At 51.9% G+C, this 12510-nt stretch overlaps 1 protein-coding gene across 4 annotated transcripts in view; it reads right to left on the reverse strand.

Annotated features, from left to right (window-relative positions):
- GRAMD2B (GRAM domain containing 2B) overlaps positions 1-12510 on the reverse strand; it is a 108944-nt gene that overhangs the window by 34318 nt on the left and 62116 nt on the right. For 2 of the 4 annotated variants that reach the window (XM_012933058.2, XM_055143262.1), the window contains exons 2-3: positions 1761-1880; positions 993-1035 (exon numbers count right to left, since the gene is read on the reverse strand). In XM_012933058.2, the coding sequence (XP_012788512.2) occupies positions 993-1035; positions 1761-1866 (149 nt within the window). In that variant the 5' untranslated portion in view covers positions 1867-1880. The remainder of the gene's footprint in view (positions 1-992; positions 1036-1760; positions 1881-12510) is intronic. The other 2 variants (XM_055143261.1, XM_004609819.2) reach the window with 1 other exon arrangement.

The following is a 12510-nucleotide window of genomic DNA, read 5'->3' on the forward strand; positions in this document are numbered from 1 at the left end:
CAACTGTGGGTCACCTGACAGGGATTCATCCTCCAACGACGGAGTTAAGCCATGGCTAGAAATTCCTTTGGAATTCTATGGATTGTATTTTGTGACTGCTGGTGCTCTCCTTGAAAAACAAACCCATATTGTACAGACGTCGAGCAGCTGACTGAACTATCTCCTGTGCAGTAAATTGAGCTTCCCTCCCTCGCTGATTCAGATGAATAAATAGAACGTGATTGTTAAAAAAGGCATCAGAGCTGGCAGCCCTGTGGGTTGGAAGCAAGTTCTGCCGGGCAGGACAGCAGGGCCTTGTGCCTTCCTGGAGAAACAAGCAGATGGGGGCACATGTGCCTGGCATTGAGGTGGGCTGGGAGGGGTGCTAATTTCTTTGGGCCTCTCCAGCGGGAGAACTCTCCCTTCCACGGGTACCCGGGAGCAGGACCGGAAGCTCAGCTGAAAAGGCAGGGACGAGTAATTTCTGAGAGCGAGAACCGAGCATTAAAGCAGAAGCAGGCCTCTCTGAGTCACGGCTGGTGCCGTCAGACACGCGTGCCCGCCTGATGAGTGTGTCATTGTTATCCCAAGCCAGGGGACGTCAGAGGAAAACCAAGAGCATTTGTTTGTTTGTTTGACTGGGCTGGGGGGAGCTCCCAGGCATTGCTCAGGAGGGGTCCAGGGCGGGGATCCCTCCTGGCGGCACAGCTGTGTGGGCGGGCAGCTCGGTGCTCAGTGCAGCATGCCAAAAGCGTGTGTGTGTGTGTGTGTGTGTGTGTGTGTGTGTCTGCGCTCACATGCGAGTGTTTGTCAGCTGGAGCCAGGCGGCAGTACTGAAAGGGCAAGGTGGCATGCTGTGGGCGTCGGTGGGGGTGGGGGGTGGCTGATGGGAAAGCAGCTGGAGGGGAAAGAGGGGTCTGGAGGTGACAGGTAGCAGGACAGGCATGCAGGCGAGATGGAGCGTGCCAGGGAGGGTCAGAGAAGAGAAACGTGGAGGCCAAGCCAAGACTTACTCGTGGTCCTGAATGAAGTAGAGATTTGGAGAGAAGATGTGGGCTGGGCAGCCGGGAAGGAAGGGAAAAGCAGGAGTTACTGAACTGACCTTTCGAGGGAGAGGGAGCAGGGAGGCTTGTCGAGAAGGGCAAGAGTGACTGACCCTCACGGCTCCTCCTCACTCCTTCCCTCCTTCTGCCTCACTCCCCTCTCCTTTCTCTCCTCCTGGGCTCTGCGCTCTCCATCACAGTTCCTCAACATTTCTCTCACCCCGGCCCTCTCCAGAACGTCACTCCCACCAGACGGCCCCTAATCCTGTGCTCTGGCCTCTCCATTTATTTGATTTTCACCTGTGCCTGTTTTGGAATATACTAGGGGTACACATGGTCTGGGCTGAGGGGTGCTGCCTTCCACGAAGGGCCACTCCCAGGTGGAACAGAGCAGGGGCTGAACCATCTCCTGTGGCGTCTGAAATGCAACCAGAACCCTGCTACTTCCTTCTGCGAAACAAGTTTATCAACTGCTCTCTGAGACCGATGGGGACCCCAGATCCTCAGCCTCCTCCCTACTCTAGGGAGCGGGAACAGATGAAAGGCTGGGTTTCTGTGGGGTGGGGTGGGAGGGGTAAGGAGGAGTAAGGGAGAGAGGGGGCTCAGGTGTCAGGTCAGGCACCCTTCTTCCTTCTGCCCCCAGACCTACTTGCTCTGTCTGCAACCATCGTGAAACTGCAGACCCCCCACCCCCACCCTCCTAAATCATACAAACCCTGAGTGGCACCAAGAACTTACCGCAGGCAAATGATTTTCCTCTGGTCTGGGGACTCGGCCTCACTGGATAGGGTGGGGGACTGGACCGTTGGCGACCGGGACACCTTTTTCTTCTCCTCCACGCCATTCTCAGCCTCGGAGCTGGAGAAGAGACAGAAACGCTTCACCTTGGACATCCAGAGGCGGGGAGAGTGCAGAGGTGGGGCGGCGGCCTCGGGGGCCGGGGAGGTCCCAGCTTGGCGGCCCGAGAGCTTGGTCGGGGGCGAAGGCTGTGCCCGCTCCCAGTGGCCATGCACACCTCTCTCTGCCAGCACCTCCAGGACCGCAACCGCCGCTCACACCTGCCTCGGCAGCGAAAGGTCCAGTTTTATGCTGCAGGTGCACGTCAGAGTGAGCGGCCGGGCTGGCTCTGCGGCCCCATACCCTCTGGCACCTGCCATGGGGCGGGAGTGGCCGGGCACCTGCAGGCCGTGGGAGGGCCACTGTGTGCCAGCTCCGCATGCCCCACGCCCTCGCATGTGGCCTCCTGCCAGGTGTGAGCCGTGCTGCTGGGTACCCCCAGGCCCTTTGCTGACACTCTTCTCTGCCACTCATCAGCCTCCATTGTCCTGGTACAAGGCTCGCTCAAGGTGGGTGGTGGCATTTTTATCAACTGCCTGTCAGGAACTCGATGCAGCTCACAGTCCTCATGGGTGCCAGGTGAGGTGCACGTCCGGGAAGGGGGGAGCATCGGGGGTGCCCTCACTTACGGCCTATCTTGGTCCACACTTGCAGAACTGGCATCTGAGTTGGGGTTGGAGCTCAGAGCTCAGGCCTGCCACTGTGGACAGACACAGACGCAGACACACTCCCTCTATCATCCACCCACGCTGCCACCCATCTCTCTCGCTCCCTCGTGAAGTTGCAGTGGGCCTCAAGGACAGGACCTACACTCGAGGGACCCTGTGACTGATACAGACTCCGGGACCGTGCTGGCCTCTCTTCCAGAGAATGAGGTTTGACCTTGGCACATGGGTAAAGAGGAAGAAGTGGGTCAGGAGGATCTGCCCCCTCCCAAAGTACTCACAAATGGGGATCCTCAGTGTGTGTGTGTGTGTGTGTGTGTGTGTGTGTGTGTGTGAGTGAGTGACACTATGAGCATCCTTGTCAGGGAATGAGAGAACCTGGACTTAGGGTCACTGACTCCTGGCATCACACATGGGGCAGACATATGCCGAGGCACAGGCCTGCCCCTCACAGCACTCACCAGGAAGCCCCACCAAGAGGCTACTGTTCTGAGGGTTCGCTATCTCCCCCCTTTGCCGGTGGTGGACTGTCTGGCGGCTTCGGCTTCTAATGACCGCCCGGGCAGGAAATGTTCTCGGTTATGCTGAGCTCTGTGACCACTTGCTTTATGCTTTTCCCAGCTCATGAAAATTCTCCCCCAGACAACAAGTCCTATTGTGTCAAGTTATGACCAAGTACACCTGGCGAGACATCCCGGGAATGATCCACACCCGGGCAGGTGCTCCCAGCGAGTGGCGAGCACTGCTCTCGTCCTGAGCGGGGCGACATCCCGGCCAGAGGCCCAGCTTTCCACAGCCTTCATTTCTGTTGTTGTTCAGGGCTTTTTGGTTTGTTTTTGGGCCATGCACGGGGAACCGTATGTGGTGCTGGGGACTGAACCACGGGCAGCTGTGTGCAAGGCAAGTGTACCACTCTTTTTGACCCATCATGGCTTTTATTTTAATGAAAAGAAGCTTTTTGATTGTGGAAAAGGCTAAGTTCTTAGACAGAACTGCACTTTCTAGAAAAAAGGTTCACGGATGCTCTTGAAAAATTATTGGGTTAAAACGACATAGGTTTCAGACACCTTTTCTTAAATTTAGCATCATGCTAATGTCCGGATTTAGAAGTCCAGAATGGTCAGACAGCTGTGCAATTCACTGCCTTTCCATGCATCCTGTACACGTGTGTGGCTCATTTCTTCAAAAAGCCTCAGGCAACCCTCCACTGGGAGGCTCTATGGCAGGAGGCTGATTAGTTCCATAACGCATCTCAGTATTCATTCAGATACTGACTTGAATTGTACTGCAGCTTCACATGGAGGCTGGGGTTTTGCATTGGTAGGGACTCAGAGTCATATCTGCTTAGAAGCAGTCAGAAAAAACCCTTCTTCTGGGGGGCTGGAGAGATGGTACAATGGGTAGGGCACCTGCCTTGCACACGTCCAACCCAGGTTCAATCCCCAGAACTCCATTTGGTCCCTGGAGGCCCACCAGGAGTGATCCCTAAGCAGAGTCAGGACTAAGCTCTGAGCACCGCTGGGTATGGTCCAAAATCCACATGCACGCCCATGCACACATGCGCGCACACGCACGCACACACACACACACACACAAAGTTATTATCAGGGGGCCAGAAAGATAGTACAGGTATCAATGTGCTTGCCTTGCATGAAGCCCACCCCAGTTTGCTTTCTGGCATTGCATTCTGGTCCTTTGAGCATCACTGGGAGTGATCCCAGAAAACTAAACTTTAATGACAAGGACAGGAATGATCAGGTTTCAGGCAAATCATGACAAGACAGAAACTCGTTTTTGTTTTGCTTTTCAAGAAAACACAAAGATAAGGCCTTTTCAGGGACACGAAGGGGCAGCTTGAAAGATAGAGAAAACCAAACCGAAAACCAATCCTCTTCTTCGACATCATGTTTACTGGAAGGGCCCCTGTGAGTCTTGATCTAAGGCCCAGAGAAGCTGCGGGAGAGGCCGGGGACACAGGGCAGTGTCTCTGTCTGGAGAGAGGTGTGCCAGCTCAGGGGCTGCCACCTGGTGGTGGGCACAGGGCGCTCACACCGCAGCCACACTCCTGAGACCAACGTCTCACCAGCAACCAGGGCCACGGTTGCTCAATGCACAAACACAGCTGGTCAGTGGCTGAAAACAGGCTGCTGGTGGTCATTGCCGGGGCCTCACAACTTTGAGGGGGCACTGACTCTAGTCTGGCAGCTTTTCATGATTTATAATTCTTCGCCGGAGCCAAGGATCTTCCTCCCTGAGACGGGCTTCCTGGGTTTAGGGTAACCGAAGGCTCCCATTTCCTGTCTCATCTCCTGTCCTATCTCCTGTCCCATCCACCCACCCCTGGCCTTTCCACCTCCTGTTGACAACAGCCTAATACTCAGGTGTTGACAAGAGCAAGTCAGTAGCTTCCTGGCAGAAGGCTGACTCCACCACCTCACCCGTCAGAGCAAGCCGGCAAGTGGCACGACCCAGGCGGCAGAGCCCGGGCAGGAAATCTACCCACAGGCTCAGTGGGTCTAAGCCACAGCATCTAATTTGCCACCTGTCTGCAGGAGCAACGCTAGTTTTTCTTTTCTTTTTTCTTTTTTGGGTCACACCCAGCAATGCTCAGGGGTTACTCCTAGCTCTACACTCAGGAATTACTCCTGGCAGTGCTTGGGGGGCCATATGGGATGCTGGGGACTAAACACGGGTCAGCCGCGTGCAAGGCAAATGCCCTACCTGCTATGCTATTGCTCCAGCCCAGCAACACCAGTTTTCATGTCAGGGATCTAACCCCAGTGAATATCATACTCCGGAGTCCCTGCCAGCAAGGATATAGCTCTGGAAGAAGGAACTTTGTGTAGACCGTGTTGGAGAGCCGAGAGAACTAACAATAGCTGGGCTGGCCCAGATCTCACTGCTGGGCCTCCTGCAGCCAAAGGTGCTTGGCTAGCTGCCCGCCTGAGGGGCCCCTGGGGCTGGCAGGTCAAGGTGGAAGTACTTGGGGAGCAAAGAGTTGGGTTAGAGGGAAAGGGATGGGCTCCAGGGAGTGCTGGGCAGGTGCCTGAGGACAGGTGGACACATCAGTGGCCTCAAAGCAGGGATGCAGCTAGGGGGAGAAGAACTCAGAGAGTCCCAAGCCAAGAACAATACCCGAATCTCAGCTGTGCTAGCGGAGATGGGAGGAACAGCCCAACGCAGGCTCCAGCTGGCCCCAAGTCCTCTTTGCCCAGCCTCGGAGTTACTCTCCTGTCATCGCAGTGGACAACTCAGTGTCCCCAGGATGGACACAACTTCCTACCTACTGCCCACTTCATCTTTTCCATCCGCTGCTTTTCTTCCAGAGCCTCGGAGAATTGACAAACCTCTAAACAGGCTTTCCAAGACCAGGATTTTGAAGATGAAAGGGGCAGAACCCCAACTCAGCGCTTCTGCTACAACCACCACCACTAACCCTCCCGCATACAGACAGGGACTTTGCTTTGGCCGCTGCTGTAAGACAAGGTCAATCTGAGACAACAGCTGCAGTTAGAGCCCAGGCAGGACCTTCAGGTCTGCCCCTCTCGCTTTCTGAGCGCTCAGGGCCTGATTCCTGTACCCGGGACTGGCCTCCTGACGTCGGGCCTCTGCTCCCACCTACAACGGCTTCCAATGATGACCCAACAATGGGCGCCAAGCCCTTGAAAGTTGACCACTGCTCAACTTTCCCCCCAACCTAGCCCTCTCACAACCTTTTTTTTTTTTCTGGGGTGGGGGAGATCCTGGGGGCCCACAAGGGGGCAGCTGAGAATCCTACTAAGGAATGCTGCTCTGGCTTCTACAGTCTCCTGCTACCTTCCCAGCGCTTTCTCCTTCTCCAGCCCGTAGCTTGTCCCCTCGGCCTTCACCAGGACGATGCTCCCTGTTCCCTCCTCGACTACCCCCACCCACTGTTCCATGCCCAGCACACACCCTCAGACGGTTGAACCCTGAACAACACAGGTCCAAATTTGCGAAGTTCACACTCCATAGACCAATTTCTTCCCAGCCGAGTGCTCAGCATTTGCGGACTCACCCATCAAAACAAGGGTGGGCTGAGCTGGGAAAGTGGAATGTGCCTCTGAGGAGGGCCTGTGATGGTGCATCCGCTAGAGATGTTTCCACGGTGTTGGGGTTCTACACCTCTCGCCCTGTGTTATTCAGAACAGGCCAACTCTCAGTCCAGTGGATGTCGCTCCCAACCCTGTGCTTCTAAAAGCTAAAAAGCTGTGTTTCCAGACAGAAACAGAAATGTGACTCAGGGGAATGAAGCCTAGGAAACAGCACTCAAAGGACGGTATTAGTAAATCTTCTGCGATAATGGCAAATCTTCAAAAGGTGCAAGAAGTGATTGAAGATACCTCAGGAGCTTTAGAGCTATCAATGAAAAACCTCGGTGACAGAGCTGGTAATTTGGGCCTCTGGGATTATTTGCGGGAAGGGGGAAAATATAGAAATAGAATGTACCACGTGACAAGCCCTGTCATCAGGACTGCACAATTCTGGATGATTAGTGAATGTTTCCGAGCAATGCGTGGGAGGCTCCTCCCCACCCTTACCCCCAGAGCCTGTCATGGGAAGTAAATTCCTCTATGTTAGACTCCTCTTGAGTGAAATGCCATTTCTCTCACATTTCACCCCTCCACTCATATCATCTTAAGAGGAGGGGTGAGTCTCATACCCAAAATGCATGTATTTAGCCCAAATAGCCTTCTCTAACCTATTAACAGTGCAAAAACATTCCAGGTCACCCCAGGCCCTTTACAGCCAACATACTGGTCTGTGTGTGTGTGTGTGTGGGTGGGTGCGCTCGCGTATTAAGCTCTTCCTGGCCTGCAGCCCCACAGATAAGTTGGCTACTTTGGCCCTCAGCTGTCTGAGGAGGCATTTGGACTTGAACCATCTGAGATAGGAGCTGCCTCCTGCCACCCTGCTGTCACCGTGATGACTAAAGTGCATTCTTACTTCTAAAGGCTCTTCATTTCCTGGAACCGTGTTTTTCGGTTCCATGCAGGGAAAATGAAACTCAGAGAAGTGGAGGGAGGCAGGTAGCTCAGTGGCAAAGGGCACCTGCCGGGAAGAGTAAAGTCACGCATTCAGTTCCTCAGAGGCCACGTGCCATACCACAGCTCGGCCGTCTGCAGCCCCCTGCACCACAGTATCATGTATGCTCCCAAAGTGTCGGGAGTGCTCCCACAGTGTCAGGTGTGCTCTTGGGCATAGAGCCCCAGGCTGTGCAAGCACTGTCACCACCCAGGGGGAGCCGGCAGGGCCGCCATGAGAAACACCACATCTCCAAGGTGCGAGGGTACCTGGAGTGGGAGTATAGTGTCACTCGCCTCCCGCTCTGAGCGGGACCCAAATGTGTAGGAGCACTGCCAGGAACACCTCACATACTTGCTGCTATAGTTATTTTTGCAAAGGGATGTGTCTGGTCATGATGTAAAGCTTAGTTAATTGTGTCTGAGTTACTCAGGTTTGCTGGTTATGTGGGGAAATAATAGTATAGGAGTGACAATCCCCCCCCGCCCAGAGTGACACCCCCTCCCCAACATTGAAACCTGTACACAAACACTACAGCCCATATCGTCGATGGTGACACCCCACATTGAGACTACAACAAAGAGAAGGAAAGAGGACTCTATGTCATGTTAAAAGGAGAGACAGATAATACAGGGGTTACTGCATTTGCACTGCATGTGACCGACCTTGGTTCAATCCCTGACACCATATATTATCACCCAAATATCACCAAGAATGATCCCTGAGCAGAGCCAGAAGCTTTGAACACCCAAACATGCCCTCTCCCGCAACCCCCATCATTAAAGGATTTTTTCTTTCAATTTTTCCATTTATTTATTTATTTATTTATTTATTTATTGCTTTTTGGGTCACACGTAGCGATGAACAGGGGTTACTCCTGGCTCTGCACTCAGGAATCACCTCTGGCAGTGCTCAGGGGACCATATGGATGCTGGGAATAGAACCTGGGTCAGCCGCGTGCAAGGCAAACGCCCTACCCGCTATGCTATTGCTCCAGCCCCTCCATTTAATTTTTTTTTAAAGGGATACTAACACATTAGAAGAAAATAGTTTTCCCTAAAGACTTGGGTTTAAACCACTTCTAAACTATAAACATGAAGAGTTTTTGCTGTCCCAGAGCAAAATAAGAAAAAAGTTAAAAAGGACTTTTTAACTGAGCTGAAGTTGTCTCAAAAGTGTTCATAGAACCTACTTAGGAAAAGCCCATTTAATAGCTCTCTATCTGTATTTGTTTTTCCCTGTAACCAATCCCTGTGTTATGCACATGTTAATGTGAATGACGTGGAATTATTTCATATCATTGTCATATATATCATTCTGATATAAGTATTGATTTTCTCCATATTGTTACATACTTGTACAGGATCATTTTTATTATATGTATACAAGCATGAGCTAATTAGTACAGCTCCTCAGTGCTGTTGAAAAGCATTTATCCCAATGCTTCACAGACAACTAACTTGCCTAGGGGAGAAGAATTAGAATCGGTGTCATTTGTGCACGGCAATTAGTACTTCACTTTAGGAAATCAGCAGTAAAGCTAAATCTACTTCGCTTAAATCTTGAATCTCGACAGCCTGAACTTTCTCTCCTTCTCCACCATCAGAAAGTACACTCCCTGCAATGGTGCTCGAAGTTGAAGGCTCTAGAGACATCTGCTCTCTGCCATCTTCTCTCCGCCCCTCCTACTGGACACCCAGGAGACACAATTAAATGGCGGGGCAGGTGCTGGGCCCCACGACAGCCTTCGAGGCGCGGGTGTAACACAGGTGTTCCCTTTAGTACATGGTGAGGAAACTGGTGAGAACATTGAGGGATCCCAGAATCTGAGTGACCGGGATCCCCATCACTCTCAGACTTGGCTTTGTTTTCCCACACTCTGGCCAGGCTCTCCCCTCCCTGTCCTGTCCCACCTCCGCTGCCCTGGTTGGGGCTATTGGGGTCTCTGGCCAGAACCTCCCCTACCATGTCACCTTGAGTTATGTGCAACACTTGCTAGTTCCACTCCCACCTGTGTGAAGGTCACTTTGCGCTGGGATCGTCTGACCCAGCCCACGAACAGTTCCTTTTGGTTCTCCCTCCACTTCACGGAAGCCCAGCTTTCTCCTGGCTTGGGCAAACCAACCCTGCTTCCAAGAGTCAGCTCTGGCAGGGTGTCACCTAGAGGAAGGCTCCCAAATCCATTCTGTGCCCTCCTTTATCCCGTGCTTCTCCCCATCACTCCCTCAGCTCTGACCACTGTGGCAACTGGACACTTTCATGTACAGTGCATTTTTATGAAAATGATGGGTGACCCGCTGTCATTCTCTGTTTACACCACAAAGGCCCGGTCTTGTTTGTCTGTGTCCTGGGGCAGGGAGGAGGGGGGGGGGTGGTCAGGCAGGTGCTCTACTCATCTCCAAGAATTTCACAGTTCTTGCATGCAGGAGGCCCCATCCTTAAGAGTAATGCAAATCCTCCAACTAGTCCCCAAGGCCAGACTTTCTGATTTCTAGCCCTTCCCGGAGACAGTAGCATAAATAGCAACAGGAAGGATTATCTCACTCAGAATTCCTGGCCTTAGGAAAACTGGCATGGGAAAGGGCAGAGAAGTTTTGTGTGTGTGTGTGTGTGTGTGTGTGTGTGTGTGTGTGTGTTTCTCTGCTGGTGGTAAGATGATGATTATATTCTGACACACAGCCAAGTGAGGAGGGCTGCGGGGTTGTGAGGCAATGGCCCGCCCTTCCAACTCTTCCAGGCGAAGCCCTGACAAGTTAGTCCTGCAGAGGTTGTGGGCAAAGAGGAACCCAGTTATCATTTCTTCCCACGGAACTGGGTGAGAGGTGACAGTGCCAGCCTGGGCGAGGCCAAAGTAGCCATCATTAGTGCTGATAGTACACAGCTGAGCGTGCGCCTCTCTGCGTGAAGGGTTTAGAGAGCAAGGAAGGGGTGTGGGTAAAGGGGATGCACTTTTCCTCCTTTCACCCCTCCTCTGGAAAGAAGAAGGCAGAGGGAATTCCCTAGCCTCTGGCGAGTGGCATCTGCTAAGCAGCATGGTGCTGGGGTCTGAGAGTGGCTTCGTCACAGGGATGTTGATCCCGCTTCACTGCTTTAAGTGGGGGGCTCACCCCCATACCATGACCCCTCTCCCACAGTGCACAGTGGTCATCAGCCACATGGAACATGGCAGAGTACATGCATTGCATGTGTCAGGTCCTGGGTTTGATCCCCAGCGTGGCAAAAGCAAAGATCTGCATCTACAGCAGGTGCTTTTATTCTCTCTCTGTCTCTGTTTCTGTCTCTCTGTCTTCCTGTCACTGTCTCTGTCTCTCTCTTTCCTTTTTGGGCATTATGGTTTGCAATATGGATACTGAAAGCTTATCATCTATATTCCTTTACCTACTTTTAATACTCAGATCTTGTCCGGCGTGATCATTTCCAACTATTATTGTCACACTGGTCTGTTCTCTATCTAACCCAGGTTTTATCCCTCGCATCACATGTGGCTCCCCAAAACCACCCCCAGGGGTAAGCACAGAGCCAGGACTAAGCCCTGAGCATAGATGGGAGTGGCCCCAGAATTAAAAACAGAAATGAAAATCAATTGGGGGCAAGGGAGTTTAGAGAGTGCATGCATTTTCCATTTGTCCAGGGAAGAGAATCAGTCACGGATTTCATTAGGGAAACTCGGAGTGGCCTCTATTTTTGTGATTAACATTTGATTTATGTCAAGGCTGGCTGACTGGGTAATTAAACAGTGCCCATAAATTTTTATAAATAATTAGGAAAAATTTTCTGACACTAGGTGTGAAAATTTTATGGTGCAGGCAAAAGTATTCAGAAAAACAACTGCTTCTGGCCAACCTTATTTCAAGTATATCCCTGCCCACTCTGCTTCCCTGATGTTTGTTTTAATTGGAATATAATTAGCATTGGTTTAAGACGTACAATGCAATGATGCAACATTTGTTATTATTATTATTATATTTTTTTGCTTTTTGGGTCTCACCCGGTGATGCACAGGGGTTACTCTCGGCTCTGCACTCAGGAATCACTCCTGGTGGTGCTCAGGGGACCATATGGGATGCTGGGAATCAAACCCAGGTCGACCGCGTGCAAGGCAAACGCCCTACCCGCTGTGCTATTGCTCCAGCCCCGAAATGATGCAACATTTGTATGCATTACAAAATTTTAAGTTTTTGGGTCACAGCCAGCGATGTTCAGGAGTTACTCCTGGCTCGGCACTCTAGAATTACTCCTGGTGGTGCTTGGGGAGCCAAATGGGATGTTAGAGATCAAACCCAAGTCAGGCACATGCAAGAAAAGAGCCTTACCCACTGTACTCTCTCTCCAGCCCCTGCAACGCAAAATTATCACGAAAAAGAAGTCTATTCTCTATCATTTCCCAGCAGCTTTTAAATCTACAATACACTCTTACTGACTAGAGTCCTTTGCTATAGATTACATTTCATGACTTATTTTGTCATGAAATGTAATGACACTAGAAGTTTGTGTCTCCACCTATTTACTGGAAGCAAATCCTAACATTCTCTCATATCTGTAACTACTGTATTACGTAACTCTAAATGATAAGAATTGTGGGTGTGTGTGTGTGCCAGGGATTGAACCTACAACCGGCAGAGATGCACAACATGAGCTCCACAGCTCAGCCACATTCCTGGCTGAGGAGTCTTTCGGCGGGGGCCAGAGGCCGGCCAGTCAAGCAGGCTGGATGGTTCAATGCAAGGGCTGGAGAATGCAGTGCTGCTCAGGTTCTGCAGTGCCGGGGGCCATGTGGGCCACACCCAGCAATACTCAGGGACCAGGTGGTGCCAGGGATGAAAGCCCCTATATTACCTACCTGACTTCTCTAATTTTTTTTGGGGGGGTTGCACCTGGCGGTGTCCTAGGAGTTACTCCTGGATTTGCATTCAGTAATTACCCCTGGAGGTGCTTGGGGGACC

The sequence above is a fragment of the Sorex araneus genome, chromosome 6 (assembly GCF_027595985.1).
Source record: "Sorex araneus isolate mSorAra2 chromosome 6, mSorAra2.pri, whole genome shotgun sequence".
Classification (NCBI taxonomy): Eukaryota; Metazoa; Chordata; class Mammalia; order Eulipotyphla; family Soricidae; genus Sorex; species Sorex araneus.